This window comes from Phacochoerus africanus, chromosome 1 (assembly GCF_016906955.1).
Source record: "Phacochoerus africanus isolate WHEZ1 chromosome 1, ROS_Pafr_v1, whole genome shotgun sequence".
In the NCBI taxonomy this organism is placed as follows: Eukaryota; Metazoa; Chordata; class Mammalia; order Artiodactyla; family Suidae; genus Phacochoerus; species Phacochoerus africanus.
Window position 1 is genome coordinate 283,665,779 of NC_062544.1, and position 20,626 is coordinate 283,686,404.

The 20,626-nt window shown below is 49.4% G+C and overlaps 1 protein-coding gene across 1 annotated transcript in view; it reads right to left on the reverse strand.

The window, feature by feature from the left end:
- Positions 1 to 20,626, reverse strand: part of DSCAM (DS cell adhesion molecule) — a 740,562-nt gene that overhangs the window by 113,697 nt on the left and 606,239 nt on the right. Inside the window, exon 16 of the mRNA XM_047796891.1 lies at positions 11,295 to 11,365. Within this exon, the coding sequence (XP_047652847.1) occupies positions 11,295 to 11,365 (71 nt within the window). The remainder of the gene's footprint in view (positions 1 to 11,294; positions 11,366 to 20,626) is intronic.

Genomic DNA, 20,626 nt, shown 5'->3' on the forward strand with positions numbered 1-20,626 from the left:
CAGGAATACCCCCCACCGATGTCAAGAGCTCTAGGTGCTGTGCCTCCTACTTAAGGTTCTATTTCCAACTCAGGTAGCTGGTAGGGGTGGGGGTGGGGGTTGCTGCAGCTCTCAGCTGAGCTAGAGAAGACTTCTGACAGACAGACTTTGTCAGAAGGGTGATGCTGCAGTGTCCCAGAGCCTGGGAATGGAGGCAGACCGAGAGAGGAGGCCTCGGTCTGGGAGAGCGTAGGCATCCTGGGTTCAGACCATGGACAGGAGCAGGAAGGGAGTGAGGAGGGGGGCCATGGACGTTTCCATGGGCCAACAAGCTGCGCAGCCAAGGCCCAGCCAGGAAAGAATCCTAGTGGAGACTGAGGTTCTGGGAGACCGGTCCAGCCTGTGTCTCTAAGCCTGCAGACAACAGGGATTTGGAGGAAACAGGTGTGGTTTTGATGGGTACTAGTCTGCGAGCATTAAGGCTGGGGGCCCGACTATTTAGTGGTAGCTGAGTCACCCCCAAGGGACTCGGCTCCCCTACGCAGACAGGGGTGTCCAAGCTCGATCAGCCCCTCGGCAGGGAAGGGGGCCTTCATGGATGGCAGAATGGCCATGGAGGGCCAGACGGAGCCATGGCCACGGAGACCTGGGGGGGCACAGTTGCCCCAGATCTGCTAAACCAGCACAAAGGCAGGGAGGAGCTCCTTGGTGCTCTAAATTCCTGCCCGAAGCACTGCTAAACGGGAAGCTACTGTGACGAGCTCCAGCCATGGGGGCCCCCCCAGCTCAGGTATCACTCCCAGTCATCAAACACAATTGGCAAACGACGGTCCTGGGGCTGGTCATTTAGCCACTTGCTTGTATATGATCCCTAGCTGGGCATGTTCATATTTTTTACATACTTAAATATTTGCAAAAACGTCAAAAGAGGAAAAATAGTTTGCTACACATGAAAACTGTATGAGCTTTAGGCCAAGTAAAGTTTCACTGGAGCCCAGTGGCACCCTCGCATCTGCGTATCTGCTGTGGCTGCCTTTGATACTGTGGCAGAGTTGGGTGGTTGTGACAGAGACCTTAGGCCCACAAAGCAGAGAGTATTGGATCTCCGTCCCTCGACAGAAACTGCCTACAGACCCTTGGAGGCCATGGCAGCGTGGGTGGACGGCACCTGCAGGGCGGGGTTTGATGGGTGGGCTGAAGGTCGGAGGCAAGAGGGATGCTGGGGGTGAGAAACGGCGGAAGGAGAGGGGAGGGTCAGAGAAAGGCCAGGGTCAGTCACCCCCTTGCAGGATGGCAAAGTCCTAGCCTGTGTTCTAGACCATGATGGGAGAAGATACGAGATAAAGGATGCATATATATGTAGGACTGGGCCATTTTGCTGCACAGCAGAAATGGATAGAATATTCTAAATCAACTATTCTTCAAAAAAATTAAAAACATAGATTAAAAATAGGAAGTCAAGTTTGCCTGAATCAGCAGCAGACCTTCGGTCATGGATTTGGTATCCGCCGTCTACACCTCAGTGATGACTAAAGCGTAGGATTGCTCCTGAGGTGAAGTCTAGTCTCTTGTCGCTATGACAAAATTACTTGCTCAAGATCATTTTTATTAGATGTAGATATAGGGGAGTGATATCTAATTATGCTGAAGTCTAATCCAGCACTTTTCATACTGTGTCAGAGTATCCTCATTATATGTAATGTGCTTGCTGTGGATGCATTTAACTTGTGCTAATCCTACTTTATACATAATGTAATGAAATACCATCAGGTTATATGTTTACATACATTTTTTTATTTTCACTGCAAAATTTTACATTCATAAATATATGACACTGTGTTTTTGTGGCTGTACTATATGCTGTGTACTCAATAGACGATTAAATATTTTGATGTTATCCTGACCGTAAACAATTTTTATCCTAATGTCACAACTTTATTATTATTTTTGTTGTTGTTCTGTTTGTTTTGTTTTGGCCCCACCCATAAGCCAATGTACTTATAAAACATGATATTGATGCACTAAATAAAAGACTCATGGCCGGTCACCACGAAATGTCCAAAATGCTCTTTTAGTTCCAAACTAACGGTTCCTGCTCACTACTTTTATTTGCATTTCTTATAATATGTTCCATCAGTCAAGGCAAAAATACCATCCTTACCTGCTAAATGAGAGTAACCTGACAGTTCTAAAGCAGAGCAGCGGCGTGTCTGTTCTCACAGAGCCTGTGCTACGCCAGGCTCATCCAGGCTCAGTGTGAAGCTTTCAGAAGAAACCATCTGAAAGGACAGTGAGCTGATGAATGGGCTTGGCCTTGGTCTGAGTCCTCAGTCCAAGCTCTGTCTACATCCTCTCCGCTGAGTCAGCTGAGAAGCCCCGCCTTTTCCCTGGGACTGAATGGAGACAAGCCTCCCAGGCTGAGCTCCAGCCAACCTGTCCTCCCAGCAGGCCCAGGTGCGGGCCTTTATCCCAAACTCTTGGGGGCTCAGCAGTCTTTGGAAAGGTGGCCAGCATCTTGCTGCACTTTGGGGCTGGGAACCAAGAGGCCAGCCTGCTTAGGTTTGAGCAGGCAGGCTGGCAGCTCTGCTCTGGGACAGAGAACTGGGGTCCCAATTCCTAGGACCCTAGGAAAAGGCCAACCACTTGGTTAAGCCAAGAGGGCTAATCCAATGAACAAGTAGGGAGAGATGCAGAATAGAGTCCAAAAGAAGCAAATAAGCAATGAATCGTTTAATGACAGGGATCTGAATATTTCACATGTGTGCAAAAACATAAGATGCTAAGATAGTCATGTGGGGCTTTTGAAGGGGTCCAGAGGTTTCCAGAGGAAAGGCTCCCCCCTCTTGATATGCATATTTTAATAGGAAAGGAAACAATGTGTGCCTCATGCATCTCTTTAACAAATATTTACTGCGTGTCTACTGGGAATAGAGTGAACACAGAGAGTAAGCCCTCCACCAGCCCAGAGCGTAGGTCCAGTCAACTGTGAGAAGTTACAGGAGAATACTCCTACTGTATGTGGCCGACCAAGAAGTTCTGAAATCAGTTTGGATGTTTCTTGTTAGGAGAGAAAGGCTGGGTGGGGAAGGGATAAGTTAGGGGGTGGGACTGACATACACACACTACTACATATATAAAACAGCTGGCTGGCAAGGGTCTAGGGTGCAGCACAGGGCAGCTACTCAATACTACGTAATAACCTCTATGGGAAATGAACCTAAAAAAGATGGGGTACATGTACACGTGTAACTGATTTACTGTGCTGTACACCTGCAACTAACACAAATCCGTAAGTCAACTGTACTCTCCAAAAACTCTTTTTAAAAAAAGAGAGAGAAGGGAAGATAATTCCTTAAATACCTGTCAGGCATATTGGTCATCGGGATTTTTAATACAACTGCTGAAAATCCAACTCCAGAACCAATGGATTCGTTCATAAAAGAAATGTAAATTTTGCAATTTTTCATAGTCTAAGGATTAGAGCAAAAGTTAAAAAAATTAAGAAAAACTAATTTCAAGGCAGCTCTTCTGAATCTCAGCTGATACAGGAAAGAAGGGTATCAGCTCAGTACTCCAGTTATGCTGAGATTAAGGCCACGATTCAGAAAGAAAATGGTAGCAGGTAAAAATGTACATGTTGCCTATTTTCTTTAACTTTATCAGGGTTGGTAAAATTCATATCATGAGGTTGGAAGGAGTAGGAAGAGGAAATAGTATTTGGTGAATCTTTCCACGTGCTGTGCAATCTTGGCATTCACATACATGAGGGCATCAACTGCTTAGCAGTCAGATAGAGACAGGTGCCAGGGCAGGGAGGGACCTCTATCTGAAGGTCGCGAGCCCTCAGATCTTGGGCAAATCTGTCCACCCTCAGGAGGCTGTGCAGACCTGGGTATACCCAGCACGCAGATAACAAATGCTCCTGGGTTTCCCAGGAGTCCCAGCTGGGAACTACCAGGGCTAGGAGATGCTTCTTTCCAGTGAGGCGCCCCTTCTCCTGGAGGCAGAGGGATTTGGAGGTCAGAGTCAAGTGGAGTCTGCAGTGGATTAAATCATTGCTAGGAAGGTCTCTGGAAATAAGGCAGTTGCGAATTTAATTTTTTTCTTTTTTCTTTTTCTTTTTAGGGCTGCACCTGTGGAAGTTCCTGGGCCAGGGGCTGAAGGGCCGAAGCTGCCAGCCTACGAAACAGCTATGGCAACACTGGATCCGAGCCACATCTGCCACATACGCCACAGCCTGCGGCAATGCCAGATCCTTAACCCACTGAGCATGGCCAGGGATTGAACCCGAAACCTTACTGAGACTATGCTGGGCTCTTAACCCGCTGTGCCACAGTGGGAAGGCCACATGGTTTTGAATTTAAATGGCAAACTCAGGCACCTTCCCATTGTAGGGAAGATGTGGTGCTCAGCAGAGTTAACGATATTTTTCAGATTTACTAAAGCTCAATTAAATCCCGACATACTCAATGTTCATGTTTCATAGAAATCATGTGTTTCTTCGGCAGTGTTGCTCATGCTAAATAAAATCTCAATCAGAGAGTAGGCTACAAGGGCAAGAAAGTGACAAAATTATCTTCACAAATTTTCTCCTGAGTCAGTTAGACCACTGTTTTCCGTAATGCAACGTTTAAGCAGTTGAAAACTTCACATTTTAAGCATAGCCTATGGCTCTCAACAAGATTTCTCATTCTAAACAAAACATTTATGTCAACGAGGAAAAAAAAAAGGTCTCTGCCTTAAATTGCATTCTCTGGGTAAATGTTTTGAGATACCTATAATAATTAAATATTCTAAACTCTGAAAGTTTTATTTTTTTGTTTTTTGATTTTTTAGGGCCACACCCATCTTAGCATCTTTATTTACCTCAAAATACATAATGAAAGTATTGAGGAGGTCTTCCTAAGCCTTCGTCTGACATAAAATAGACAATTTAAAATAGAACCTGGGACAACTATATGGCAACAAGTTTGACAATCTGGAAGAAATGGACAATTTTCTAGAACCTTACAGCCTGCTGAAACTGAATCAAGAAGAAACAGACCAACTGAACAGACCGATCACTAGAAATGAAATTGAAGAGGTCATAAAAACACTCCCTACAAATAAAAGTCCAGGACCAGATGGCTTCATAGGTGAATTCTATCAAACATATAAAGAGGAATTGGTGCCCATCCTCCTTAAACTCTTTCAAAAGGTTGAAGAAGAAGGAATACTCCCAAAGACATTCTATGATGCCACCATCACCCTCATTCCAAAACCAGAGATACCACCAAAAAAGAAAACTATCGCCCAATATCATTGATGAATATAGATGCAAAAATTCTCAACAAAATCTTAGCCAACCGAATCCAACAACATATCAAAAAAATTATACACCATGACCAGCTAGGGTTCATCCCAGGTTCACAAGGATGGTTCAACATACGCAAATCAATCAACATCATACACCACATTAACAAAAAAAAAGTCAAAAATCATATGATCATCTCAATAGACGCAGAAAAAGCATTTGACAAAATCCAACATCCATTCATGATCAAGACTCTCGCCAAAGTGGGTACAGAGGGAACATTCCTGAATATAATCAAAGCCATTTATGATAAATCCTCAGCAAATATAATAGTCAATGGAGAAAAACTGAAAGCCTTCTCACTCAAATCTGGAACAAGACAGGGATGCCCACTCTCACCACTGCTCTTCAACATAGTTTTGGAAGTCCTAGCCACAGCAATTAGACAAACAAAAGAAATAAAAGGCATCCATATAGGAAAAGAAGAGATACAACTGTCACTGTATGCAGATGACATGATACTATACATAGAAAACCCTAAGGACTCAACCCCAAAACTACTTGAACTGATTAATAAATTCAGCAAAGTAGCAGGATATAAGATTAACATTCAGACGTCAGTTGCATTTCTGTATACCAGCAATGAAATATTAGAAAAGGAATACAAAAATACAATACCTTTTAAAATTGCACCTCACAAAATCAAATACCTCAGAATACACCTGACCAAAGAGGTAAAGGACCTATATGCCGAGAACTATAAAACTTTAATCAAAGAAATCAAAGAAGATGTAAAGAAATGGAAAGATATTCCATGTTCCTGGATTGGGAAAATCAATATTGTAAAAATGGCCATACTACCCAAAGCAATCTACAGATTCAATGCAATCCCTATCAAATTACCCATGACATTTTTCACAGAACTAGAACAAACAATCCAAACATTTATATGGAACCATAAAAGACCCAGAATCGCCAAAGCAATCCTGAGAAACAAAAACCAAGCAGGAGGCATCACTCTCCCAGACTTCAAGAAATACTACAAAGCCACAGTCATCAAAACAGTGTGGTACTGGTATCAAAACAGACAGACAGACCAATGGAACAGAATAGAGAACCTGGAAATAAACCCTGACACCTATGGTCAATTAATCTTTGACAAGGGAGGCAAGAACATCAAATGGGAAAAAGAAAGTCTATTCAGCAAGCATTGCTGGGAAACCTGGACAGCTGCATGCAAAGCAATGAAACTAGAACACACCCTCACACCATGCACAAAAATAAACTCCAAATGGCTGAAAGACTTAAATATACGACAGGACACCATCAAACTCCCAGAAGAAAACATAGGCAAAACACTCTCTGACATCAACATCATGAATATTTTCTCAGGTCAGTCTCCCAGAGCAATAGAAATTAGAGCAAAAATAAACCCATGCGACCTCATCAAACTGAAAAGCTTTTGCACAGCAAAGGAAACCCAAAAGAAAACAAAAAGACAACTTACAGAATGGGAGAAAACAGTTTCAAATGATGCAACCGACAAGGGCTTCATCTCTAGAATATATAAACAACTTATACAACCCAACAGCAAAAACGCCAATCAATCCATGGAAAAATGGGCAAAAGACCTGAATAGACATTTCTCCAAAGAAGATATACAGATGGCCAACAAACACATGAAAAAATGCTCAACATCACTGATTATAAGAGAAATGCAAATCAAAACTACCATGAGATACCACCTCACACCAGTCAGAATGGCCCTCATTAATAAATCCACAAATAACAAGTGCTGGAGGGGCTGTGGAGAAAAGGGAACCCTCCTGCACTGTTGGTGGGCATGTAAACTGGTACAGCCACTATGGAGAACAGTTTGGAGATACCTTAGAAATCTATCCATAGAACTTCCACATGACCCCGCAATCCCACTCTTGGGCATATATCCAGACAAAACTCTACTTAAAAGAGACACATGCACCCGCATGTTCATTGCAGCCCTATTCACAGTAGCCAGGACATGGAAAAACCCAAATGTCCATGGACAGATGATTGGATTCGGAAGAGGTGGTATATATACACAATGGAATACTACTCAGCCATAAAAAAGAATGACATCATGCCATTTGCAGCAACATGGATGGAACTAGAGAATCTCATACTGACTGAAATGAGCCAGAAAGACAAAGACAAATACCATATGATATAACTTATAACTGGAATCTAATATCCAGCACAAATGAACATCTCCTCAGAAAAGAAAATCCTGGACTTGGAGAAGAGACTTGTGGCTGCCTGATGGGAGAGGTAGGGAGTGGGAGGGATCGGGAGCTTGGGCTTATCAGACACAACTTAGAATAGATTTACAAGGAGATCCTGCTGAATAGCATTGAGAACTTTGTCTAGATACTCCTGTTGCAACAGAAGAAAGGCTGGGGGAAAAAATGGAATTGTAATGTATACATGTAAGGATAACTTGATCCCCTTGCTGTACAGTGGGGAAAAAGATAAAAAATAAAATAAATGAATAAATAAATAAATAAAATAAAATAGAACCTGGACGATGCCTTTACATTTCAGTGGCCTGGGCTGGCACCTCAGCGGTGCGCAGATGTCCGTCTCCTCTGTGTCCTGTCCCACATTTCTGGGGTCACTCTTGCCATTTTTCTTGCAGTAAAGAGTCACAGAGACTCCAGCAGCGAGGCTGGTTGGTCTGGTACCTGGAGCGCAGGTCACACCCTTAGGTGTCCAGCCCTAAACGATCCAGTGATTTTACTGTAGCCTGAATCAGACCCTCGCCCTTGACGACAGCCTGCTGTTTGGAGATCCTGAAAGCCAGGGTGCCTTCTGCACTGCTGCTTCCGAGAGACGTGGGCTTCAGAGGCGGGCGTCACAGGCACCCTGTCATTCCTGACTCCGATACGCACACATTCATCAGTGCCATCTGTCCACGCAGACCTGCCAGCCACTGGGATCAAAGCCAAACAAGACCCTCCCTGCTTCTCGGGAGCTCACACAACAGCAGCAGAGAGGCACCCAAAAGGACCATGGAAAGCGCGTGGTGGGGACCACCTGGAGTTGTCACCCAGAGTCACAGGGACCACAAGCGTGGGCGGTGAAGTCCACTTGGAAGAGTCCCGCGTCTCCACGAGGGAGCCGGGCAGGACCGCAGGGCCGAGCAAGCAGGACTGGATGGGGGTGGGGGCGGGATGCAGACGGCGAGGGCGGTGATGGGGGCGGTCCCTCAGAACTGGGGGAAGGAGGCAAACCTGAGACGCGGTGCAGCAGCCCGACGCTGACCGCTAGGCTGTCCTTTGACGGGGCGGGAGTCTACAGTCTGGGCCATGGGCAACCTCTGTCTGCTGGACTTGAAAATTTAAAAAGTTGAATAGAGTTCCCGTCGTGGCGCAGCGGAAACGAATCTGACTAGGAACCACAGGGTTGCGGGTTCGATCCCTGGCCTCGCTCAGTGGGTTGAAGATCTGGCGTTGCCGTGAGCTGTGGCGTAGGTCGCAGATGCGGCTCGGATCTGGCATTGCTGTGGCTGTGGCGAAGGCCGGCAGCTACAGATCCGATTAGACCCCTAGCCTGGGAACCTCCACATGCCGCCAGTGTGGCTCTAAAAGGACAAAAGCCAAAAAAAAAAAAAAAAAGAAAAGAAACAGAAAATTTAAAAAGTGGAAACTTTTCTTTGGTGAAAGACATAACTAAGACAAAAGGGAGGTTGATTAATTTTGTTCACGAGAAGCAGTGGTTCCAGAAGTGTTGCTTGAACAGGGATGATTACGCAAATCCAGCATCTGCCTCTGACCTAATGAAGGGGCCGCCAAGCTGCCTCTGACCTTGAAGAGGTTCAGTGTCTAAAATGGCTGTATTCCCCCCCCCCAATGCCCGGAGCTGCTCTTCCCTCTGTCTTTCCATCCAGTGCACCTTACTTCTGATGAGTCCTTGTGACCCCCGGGGGGGTCTCGGGCCTCCGTCCCCCGATGCCTCCATCCTGCCTGGCGGAGGTGGGGCCCCCCTTGGGCTAACACGCTTCTCCCTCGCTCTTTCCTTCCTCCTCTCTGCTCCTTCCTATTAACCTCTTTACCCAAAGCGTGGACCATAAGATGATGTGACGACCCCCTTTGGATGACCTAGACTTGCGTGCAGTTTGGTGGAATCAGTGAGGCACTTTCCGGACACAATCAGGCCAGCGTGAGTGAGAGCTGATCAGTGGGCAGCCCCCCTCCCCTTCGTGGTACCTACATACCTGCCTGCTGCCGAGAGGCTGGGCAAGAGCAGCCGCTACCCCGGATAAATTCCGGTCCCGCGAACAGGACGTTACCATATCGGTTCCCAGACTAACAGAGGCAAGGTCTCCTTTGAAGAATCCACCTCTTGCTCATCCTTTTGACATCAAGAAGAAATTTAACTGCAATCTACTGACCTTTCCTGCTGCTTTTCTGTGGCGACAGAAAGGATGCAATACCATGCAAAGCCTCTGAAGTGTCTATTTTTAGTTATGAGAGCTCTGTGGACAGACACCTCTCTCATGCAGGACACAGAAAGCTCCAGGGGCCACCGTAATAGCTGGTCTTTTCAGTGGCAAAATGCAAGAGAATGCGGAGGGCTTGCGGGTGAAACGTCCTAGTTTTAAGTCAAGGCAGAGTGAGTCAGCAATCCCTTTGCAGAGCGGCGGGGCTGCGTGTGGGGCTGCGGCTTGCCGCGGGCCTTTCATGACACAGTGTGTGATGCTCCCAGCTGGCAGATGTGCCCACAAAGGTGAACGGCCCCCTCCCCACGCCGCTCGCTCGGCCTGCCCTGTCTGAGAGCCGAACAGTCGTGGCCTGCTGCCCGCTGGAGTCACACCTTGATGGCCGGGGCCGTAAAAACTCGCACGAAGGGGCTTTTTGCATGAACCTGTGTTAACACCCAAGGGGGTGCCCACCCCAACCAGGAAAACCCTTTTTTTGTTAGAGAGGCTGGTCAATGTATGAAAGAGCTGACACTAGAAGGAAAAACAAAAAACAAAACAAAAAACAAGAGGTGCACTGGATGAGGTTTTCAAGGGGCAGCAGAGGTGTGCAGTTTGAAGACCTTGCTGTGGCTGTCACCTTCCCCTCTGAGTGAGGACACAGACAAAAGGGGGAGGGAAGAGCTAAGAGGAAAAGACGCGAGACGAGAGAGAGATCCCGACTGGAAAGCCAGTGCCGCTTTGCAGACGGTGCAACAGCCTTCCAGACAAACTGGAAGCGGGCGAAAGCAGCGAGCTCCAGGAGCACATAGAGGAGGGGACGAATTCCCAAGCGGCTCAGCTCCCAGGAAAGTGACTTCATGGTCCCTGCGGCAGCGGTGCCCCGCGTGCTGCTTTGTGCCGAGTCTGGGCCGGACTATAACTCAGCACTGCTGCCTTCAGGGAGAACGTTTTCTCAGGAGAAACACGGCAGGAGCAGACGGCAGGCTGAGCGCCCTGGTTGTTTGCAGTGTGGCTCAAGGTTTCTCTTCCAGCAGCTGGGGACAAGCCCTCGGCTGACCAGCAGCCAAGTCTGTCCCTGCTGGCCTGGCTGGGGGCACCACTGTCTGCAGCTGGGCTGCGCGAGGCCACAGCGGGCTGGGGGCACGACGAGGAGGCCTCTCCTCTCTGCCTCTTGCTGGGCTCTCTGCCATACTGCGAGTTACCCTTTAGGAAAAGCAATTGGGAAAAAGCTTCCCCTGGAACGAAATTAATGCGTGCAGTCATGCACGCCTGTCTCAGGATGTGCATGGAGAAGGGCACGTGGCACCCAGTCAGGATCCAACCCTCAAAACAAGGCACTGGACCTTCGCCCTCTGTAGATACGGGATTTGCTGTGAAAGTATTCAAAATGGGGATATAAATATTGGACTTTCATGAGAGGGCTTTTAATCAAACTGTGCAAAACAACAGCTTCATAAAACGTTCACGTCCTGGCATCCTATGACTTGAGGTGAGTGAAGTGCCCCCCCCGACCCCGGTCCCCCAGGAAACAGCGCCAGGCAGACAGGTGTTTGCTCCATTTACCTTCCAGGTGACCCTGATGCTCTGAGATGATACGGGCTCCAGGTGGACTTCCTGCGGTGGGCCATCGGGAGCTGGGAAGACCAAACGCACAGGTTAGAGACTGGATCAGGGCAGGCTGGAGCCCACACAGCAACACACAGCCCCGGCAACATAGCGCTGTTTTCAGCTTTAGTAGGAAAACCCATTTTGCAGAGTCACTGTGTACAAAATTTACCTTGTGCTCACCTGCTCCTAGAAAGAAATCAATGCGGAGGCCCTGTCTTTGTACTCTTCCTCATCTTATTTTTGACACCTTGATGGGTCAACTTCCAGGCAACAAACTTACTGTAATACATTTCTTTGATAAAACTCTATCATGGCGGGTTCAAGACTCCTCTCGTTCTTCTGGAAGTCTTGTTTGGGGTCCATCCCTCAGGATGCTCAGAAATACTTGGGGAGGGAAAAAAAAGGGGGCCTCTGCCTCTGAGCTTCTTTGATTGCTTTAGTTCTCTATATGTTCCCACAAAAAAACTCTTAACCTGGGGCTGTAGCCACAGACGGCAGGCGCAGAGCTGCAAAGTAAAACAAAGCACGTGACTTACACCTGTGTGTTTCCCGTGGCTGTAGGGGTGCCAACTACACTGGGGACGGTCGACGGCTGTGGACCGGGTACCATGTGCGTAGCGTAGCACTCAGAGGGGACACCCCTGTCCTGCAAGAGCTTGTAATCTAATCAGGACCCCGAGAGGAAGATGACACAGCACATAGTCAAGTATCTTCTGAGAAGCAGAAGCAAAGGTAACCCAGAGCTCGACGGGAAGACACCCCACTGGATGACAACATACTGTCCAAGAGACAGTTTTTCCATCACTGCTGAGCTGCAAAAGGGCCATTTCTTTGGGCATGGACTTGCCGGTTTGCAGAAAGGTGAGGGCACTGGGAGAGAAGAAAATGGGAATGGTGACCAAACCCACCTGAACGTTTGGAAGTGGGAGGAAGGGGAGAAAGGCCACACTGGGGGGTGCGGAGGGAGCGAGGGGAACACGTGCTCCATTTTTCAGAGAAAGAAGCCCGAGGGATAGCACGACTGTGGAGCTGCTAAGGTGATGGGCGTTCGACGCTTTCTGCCTGGGTTCCAAGTCCAGCTCCCTCACTTAGGAGCTGAGTGGTTTTGGGCAGGATACTTAATTTTCCTGTGCCTCAGTTTCCTTCCTCAGATAACGGGACCATAACATTAACGTCAGGGTTGTTACGAAAACAGTGCGCCCGGAACCCAGCAGCAGCGACGATGACCATTCTCACTGCGCGTTGGGACGGTCAGAGGAGAAGCTCAAGTGAGCAAAAAAAAAAAGTTGCTCTTGAAGGAACAATATCCCAGCAGAGAAAGAAGCAAGAGGATGGAAGCAGGAGAGAGGGGGGCATCGGAAAACGTCACTGGGTGGGGACGAGGAGGGAGCAAGACCTGCTGGGGGTGGAGCAAGGTGAGCGAGGCCCAGGGACACTTGCTCCTTCGTTCAAACGATTCTTTCTTCTCACCCAAATAGGAAGGGTTTAGAAGGGGAGAAGAGTGGGCACCAGGAACACAATAGAAGGTTGGACTATTGCAGTAGCCTGTGGGAAGGAGTATGCCCTGCTGAAGAGAACACGGACCCATGGGCGACTTCACTGATGAGGATGACGTAAAGGAGGAAGGGTGCCTGGTCACCAGGCTTTCTGAGGCCACTGCCATGCGCAGGAGAAATGTCGCTGGGCATTTTTGTGCAGTTAAGCAGTGCCAAGGGGAGGGAAGCAATGACTGCTGGGATTGCCACTAAGTGGAGGAAGACGACCTGAAGGCTGCTCCCAACAGGAAGGGAGGGGGACAACTCCACAGTCTGGTGGGAGAGTGGGAACATAAGGATGCCAAGAGAGGGAGCCGATTTTCCAGAAAAGACGATTCACTACATCTTAGAAATATGAATTTGAAGGCAAGTGGGGCTATGGAGGTTTTGTCTGCTCAGCCACGGGAGGCGTTTACAAGAACCAGGGAGAGTCAGGTCTCAGGCTGCTCCCTTCTGCCAGCTCCCCTTGCAGTCCAGCCCGTGCCCTCTCTGGAATCTGCTCAAACATCCCTGCCCTCTGCTCTCCTGGCCTCTGTCCCCACCAGGCTCAGAGCCTCTGCCCCCACAGCCTATTCCAGCCCAGCATCCACGCCTGGCCCCGGCTGCAGTTTTGCTCCTAAACGTTCATTTTGGTCTTCATTTTACCTCTTTTGAGGGGGCACGGACCTGGAGCACAGACTCTGCCCCATCAGTGTCTGCCTTCCTGCCCCCCGGGTCCCAGCCCCGGCCACCAGCACAGTGGGATCCAAATGGCTGTCCTCGGGCAGGCCGGAGCCTGTCTTTTCCCACCCTTCTTGGCTTGGGGACCCATCTCAGCAGGGTCAGGCGTACATCTGCGGCTTATGTCTGTCTGCACGTCAGTCCTTCCCTCTTCCCCCAACAGACTGGAAGCTGTGTGGCCCCAGGAACCGTGTCCAGAGCAGGTTTTCGCTGTGAAGGATGGAGCAGGGTGCAGAGGTTGGAGCTCGGAGCCCGCCTCTCCCTCCCCAGCAGGTCACGGGGACCCTGAGTTTTCTGGGGGTCCAGCAGCCTCCTGGATTTACTAATTCTTCAGATGAAAAGGCTGTGCCAGCACTGAGGCCAGTGTCTAGAACAGTCACCAAGGGAGAGGCTGGCATCCAGCGCACTGTGGCCATGTTTATGGCTCTGCACCAAATTTCTGCCAAGCCCTTTACGCGGGAACATTTCAGGTCCAAGAGAGCACGCGGAACAGATTCCCTTCCCACATGGGCAGTTCTGCGCTTCATCCATAAAAATCCTTGAAAGCTTCTTTTAAGGCCTGACAACAAGACCGACGCTTGATTATTTTAACTTAATTGTGCGAAATCAGACCAAGCAAGGCGACTGCCTGCTAGAAATGGAGTCAGTGTTGGGGCACAGCCCACTCAGTACCCTTCGGCCCTTTGGCCTCCGTGCCACCTTCTCTGGGGAGGGCAGATAGCAGTCACAACCCTTCTTTTCTTTATTTTCTTTGCTTTTTAGGGCCGCACTCACAGCACATGAAGGCTCCCAGGCTAGGGGTTGGATTAGAGCTGTAGCCACCATTCAACACCACAGCCAGCAATGTGAGATCTGAGCCTCATCTGCAACCCACACCACAGCTCATGGCAGCGCCGGATCCTTAACCCACTGAATGAGGCCAGGGATCGAACCTTCACCCACAAGGACACTATATGGCGTTCTTAACCTGCTGAGCCCCAACGGGAACTCCAGTCTTCATTTTCTTGTTGAGACAGATTCATAGTCAAAAGCAAAGGTACCAGGACAGTGTTTTTTTAAAATGCTCTCAATTCTATCAGAAAACATTAAGTTGATGATGCAGTTGAGAATTGGGGGCAATTTCCTTTTTTTCAATCTAGTCTGGTGTTTGATGAAGGCCTCCCATGAAGTATGGGGGTGGGCAGTCCCTGCCTCCAGGACAGACCTGACTATTGTTTGTTTGTTTGTTTGTCTTTTTAGGGCTGAATCTGAGGCATATGGAGGTTCCCAGGCTAGGGGTCGAATCGAAGCTCCAGCTGTTGGTCTATACCACAGCCACAGCATCACAGGATCTGAGCCAAGTCTGTGACCTACACCACAGCTCATGGCAACACCGGATCCTTAACCCACCGAGCGAAGCCAGGGATTGAACCTGAGTCCTCATGGATGCTAGTCAGGTTTGTTAACCACTGAGCCACGACGGGAACTCCCTACCTGGCTGTTGTTAAGAATACAAAACCGTTTTTATTTAGCCTATCAGGACTCCAGTGGTTCATTAATAATTAATTCATCTATTCATCTGCCCGGTCTCTGAAATGAAGGAATTTAGATCTCTCCGCTGTTAAAAATAAAGTCACAATAGAAACGGTACCGAAGACCGAGCTAAAAGAATGTAATCCTACACACATTAGAGCCGTGACCAATGGAATTAGGGAGAATGTTTGTCTGGGCACTGAATTTCCCACGCTAGGTTTCTCAAGCCGTATAAGAACAAAACTTAAAAATGATACAAAAAGGGAGTCTGCGTCTGGAATGTTCGTGTTTCCTTACAACTCCTGAGCTGTGCTTTTGCTTCCCCGTGGGGCCTTGTCTCATCACAAAAGGCCAATTTCTGTAACGTCATAAAATCCGTAGCAGACGGGATTCCCAATGCTGACATGATAGAGGATCAACCACCAGGCATCCACGCACTTACTAAATTTGAAACCCGCGTGGACACTGAAGAATTTATTTACACGCGCTCGAACTGAAGCTGTACTATAAACGGAAAACATAGTTTTTTATACCAGAACATCTGGATGTTTTCCTGTGGGAAGAGAAGGCTAAAGGGAAGAATTAACGACCAATGGATGTGATTTTCCAAAATATATACCCTCCGCATTTCTACAGAAGCCCAAACTCTTCAATCTGTGAGTAAGAAGTGATCAGTGAAGTGACACGTGCAGACTGTATTTACAGCTGCCAATGTTGTTTCCAGGCAAGGTGAGGTTTACTAATTCTGTTTGGCTGAAAATACTGCAACGGCAGACACTTCCTAGCTGTCAAAGCCGTCGTTGCCAAGGTCCAAACCTCACCATTTTCTTCTGCCCTCAAAACAGTCCCTCCTCCATGGCTCAGTCTCCGGCTTCACCCAGAGGCGTGGGGCTTAATAGCTGATGGGGCAGCATCAAGCCACCCAGGGGGAAGTGCTCCGAAAAGTCTATCTCTGGTTCCTTATTGGGGAATTTACTGAAGGCATGCTGTGTGCCAGGTCCAAAGCTGGGCAGAGAATGGGTGCAAAAACGGGAAAAACAAGGACCGAGGGGCAACCACGTGGTCACCCCTGGTAGAAGCAGCGTGGGTGAGCAGAACGTTCTTTGCTGGGCAAAGGTGCCCAAGACAGGGCAGGGCTTAATAAAAACCAACGCAGAACCAGGAAGGTGTGATCCCTAGATGGGGAGGATGAATTCATTTAATAGTTATTTATTGAATCAATAGCTTATTCACTTAAACTATGATTTATTTAGCACCTATTAAATAACTGCTGTGCCAAATGCTGAACTGGGTGTCTGGGACACAGCAGTGAACAAAATGGCAACTCTTCCTGCCACCCTGGGAGGGACCAAAAATAGATGGTAAAGCAAAGAAATCCGCATTGCTATGGCATCTGACGGCGACGGGTTCTTTTCCTTTTTAAAGGGGAATGCTAAAGGAAGGAGGCACCAGGGGTCCTGAGTGGCCAGTGGGTTGGGACTTAACCAGGGAGGTCAGGGCAGGACCCACTGAGAAGATGCTATTGGAGCAAAGACCTGAAGGCAGTGTGGGAGGAGGGGGAAAGACATTCCAAACCATCCCAGAATAATTCCAGACTCTTCCAGAACGTTCCGGGATAGCGGGGGGAATATACTGGGCATGGCTGAGGAACAGCAAGAAGGGCAGGGATGTACTTAGGCCTAACTTCCAACATTTCTCAATGGACGCTGGACAAAATGACAGCTACAGAAAGGAGGGCTGACTCAGGTGCAGGGCACCCCTGGTTCTCAGCGGGCAGACCTGTACAGGGGACCCTCTCAGGGAAGGGGACAGTTGATGCCACCCTGGGCCCCCTCTGCCCCGCTGATCATGTGTCTCTTGTTACATGGTGATGCCTCAGACCCTCATCCCCCCCACCTCCTCTCTGCCTCCAGCTCAGTGCACAGGGACCCTTCCCGATCACAGCTGCCACTCTGCAGTGTCATCAGTGATGAAGCCAGGGTGCCAACTCCGCGCCAGATCCGATGGAAACCCATCAGCTCCTTGCGGTGACCCTTCCGCGACGTGATCCTGGCTGTCCCTTCTTGGATGAGTCTGAACATGCAGTGGTTGCTGGGCGAGCTCCCGCTTGATGGGACAGATTCATAAAGAGTAGGATGAAGGGATCAGCCACCCCCAGCTGTCACAGGCCCTCAGTGACTTGCAGCCTTCAGGGCACAGCTGTGGGCGGGGAAGCTGGTCTTGGGTGAAGATCAGCTGCGCGTGCAACATGCGTCAAAGAAGCCTGGCAAGCCGGCGCCCTTCCGGCCCTAGGAGCTCATCTCCTTTGCTCTTGACAATGTCTCCACTTCTTCTCTCCTCTTGGGGGCTAAGGGTTGCTGCGGGGAGTCAGACCTGTGCTAGACAGTGTGATCTGTGCTTCGGGGCTATTTCCTGAGGTCACCGTATCAGAGGGTCTCACGATGCGTCGGTGACTCTCGCAGGAAAATGACCGTGCTCTCGTGCACTCGGAACAGTGCTCTTTGCCAGCATTCGGCCGGGCTGCTGCAGGAATGGCCGTGGTTCCTTTTTCCCCAGCTTCGCACCAGATGACACAACAGAATCCAAAACGCAGATCCCCGCCACGGAGAGACCTGCGTTAGGGAGCTGGAATCGGCTTCGGTAAAGGGCCCACCCTATCGTAAAGACGTAGGCTTTGCGAGCTACATGCTGTCTCAGGTGCATATTTCGCATCTTTTTCTTCTTTTTCAAATGTAAAAATTATTCTCAGCTTGAGAGTTGTCAGTGGAGTTGGGCCCATGGGCAGTGGTTTGCCGGATGCGAAACTGAAAGGTGTGGCATGATGGTTACCGGTGGCATGTGCCACCACTCTACTGGGCTCCAGCCACCAGCTCCAATGGCTCCTGTGGTCCTTGCTGGAGCTCTGATGGGTGCGCCGCCTTCTTCCTCCCGCCTCCGTCCACCGTCCACCTTCCAGACCCACTCTCCTGCCTCTCTCTACCTTTCCCTCTCACGCAGCCATTCGAAGCTTTCGTGCGGGTGTACGGAAGGGCCAGCCGACGGGGCCCTGCAGCACAGCACAGAGAGCTCCCCCAACACTCTGTGATGGTCTGTGCGGGCGAAGAATCTGCAGGAGGAGGGATGTGTGGACGTGTCTAACGGAGTCACTGTGCTGTACAGCAGGAACGATCACGACACTGCAAATCACCCAGACGCCAATAAAACTTCAAATGATGAGGACAAATAAAAAGCTGCAGTTCCCGTCGTGGCTCAGTGGCTAACAAATCTGACTAGGAACCATGAGGTGGCCTTGCTTGGTGGGTTAAGGACCCGGCGTTGGCGTGAGCTGTAGTGTGGGTTGCAGACACGACTCGGATCTGACGTTGCTGTGGCTGTGGCGTAGGCCGGTGGCTACAGCTCCGATTCGACCCCTAGCCTGGGAACCTCCACATACCCCGGGAGTGGCCCTAAAAAGACAAAAGACAGGAAAAAAAGAAAAAAAAAAGCAAAGTTTCAATGTGGTTTTAACCCTCTGTATAGTCAACACACACACAAACACACACACACACAGAGCTCATTATGTGTTCTAAGACAATCCTGAAAGGCGTGTTTAAGGACATTTCGAGTCATATCCCCGAACCAGACACGAGAGGAGCAGACCCACGGGCAGCACATGGTCCCGTGGCGAAATGACCACAGGGCTCACGGCGAGCGTCGCAAAGATTTCTAGTAGAACCCAATCGCTTTGTCGCACAGCAGAAATGATCAAACACTGCAAATCAACTATCCTTCAATAAAACCCAAACCTGAAAAGAAGTTTATTTTGTTTGATGGAAAAACAAAATGAAACAACCTCCCCTCAAAGGTTTCTACGTGGTGCTGGGGGAGGGACAGGAAGGTCGCGGGATACTGGGAAAGGCAGTGTGCGGGGGCGGGCTTGGCCGGCCTTTCCAGGGCGGGTCAGCAAAGGAGGGCAGACCTTGCAGGGCCTTCCACGTGGGGGTGGACACTGCTCGAGGCAGGAAGGGGCAGGAAGGGACAGCTCATCTCCGATCAGGCCACAGCACAGGGAGTCCAGGTGGCTTCAAAGTAGCAACAGGGTCGGGGAGACCAGGCTCACACCTCACCTGCTTCCTCAGCTGGGGCCCGGGAGGCGTGCTCAGCTGCCTGAGACTGGGGCACTCCACTGCCCTAAAAATGAGCAGGGCTATAACTTTCAGAAGCTTCCACCTGAGGATTCTCACTGCCTCCAAGGTGACCTCATTTCTTTAGGGAAAGGGGAAAGAAAGGGTGGGAAAAGGTTCTCTCCAGGTGGCTACAGCTCCTCAAGATACGTCCTTGGGATCCCACCAGCAGGTGGCAGGGACCATCTGTGGCCACCGAGGGCAGGTCTTAAGAGGGCATCGTGGGTCAGAGCGTTGCCCAGGGTTCTAGGAGTCACAGGTGAGAAAACGGCTTTTTGGTTTCAGGCACACTAAGCTCTACTCCAAGAGGAGGGCAAATTCTGCTTTGCAGCTCTCCTCTGCCCAGAGCTTCCCTTCCCTAGATTCCCTCAGCTCCTCTGGAGAGTGAATGGAGGCGCTGTGGGGCTGCCGGCAGCCAGCACCCACGTAAGGCCCCGAAGGCCAGCCCAGGAACCAGGAGGAGCCTGGCATTTGCCTGTCTGCGGAGATGCACACTGGTGACCAGGACCAGGATGGGCCATCCACCTGGCCTCCTGGCTGGAGAGGGAAGTGTTGCCTTGGTAACGGCAGCTGCAGGGAGGTCACAGAGGAAACAGTGACAGAAACAGCAGCAGCAGCAGCAGCATGGGTTCCGGCAATGCGGAAGCAGCGAGAAAGGGTGCCTCCCGGAGAGAGCACCACTTCCTTAGGGGGAAGGCTGGCGACAGGGCCGGGGCTGCGAAGACGGCTAACGGCAAGGAGACAGCTCAGCCCCAAGCCAGGGTGTTCCCTTCAGAGGCGACTTATTCTCCCTAGATGCCAGACGTGACGAAATGCCAGGAAACTAGTTCCTTGTTTACAGAAATATTTAAATAAGAGTCTATTTTTGCAGAAGCCTAATTATTTCAGAGCCATGCAAAGTCCTTTCAGAGGCTGGGATGTTTTTCAATTTTCCAGCGAAGCTGCTGGATCATTTGTGAGGAGGAGAAAGGCCTCGCGATGTGCGTTTTGCAGAAGAGAAAACACGCGGAGCGTCTCCACGTGTGCGAAGTGGATCCTCACAGACACTGAGGCATGAAGCCAGCCTGTCACCCGCCCTTGCAAACAGTTTTCAAGAACTGACATGGTCCAGAGTCCAGAAAGGACCGCTCATGTGCAGCTCAGGAGAAGCTGTCGACAGTAACCTAGTTCCTTGGGGACAATGTTGGTTTTGCATATCCAAAGAGTTACACTGCAGCATTTGCTTTGATCCAGCAATTCTTGTCCTTGGAATTTAACATAAAAATCAATGTTGGAAACAGTAAAAAAAAAAAATCACAAAGATGTTCATCACAATAGTGTTTATGATAATGAATCACTGAAAAGAAATGCAAAGCAA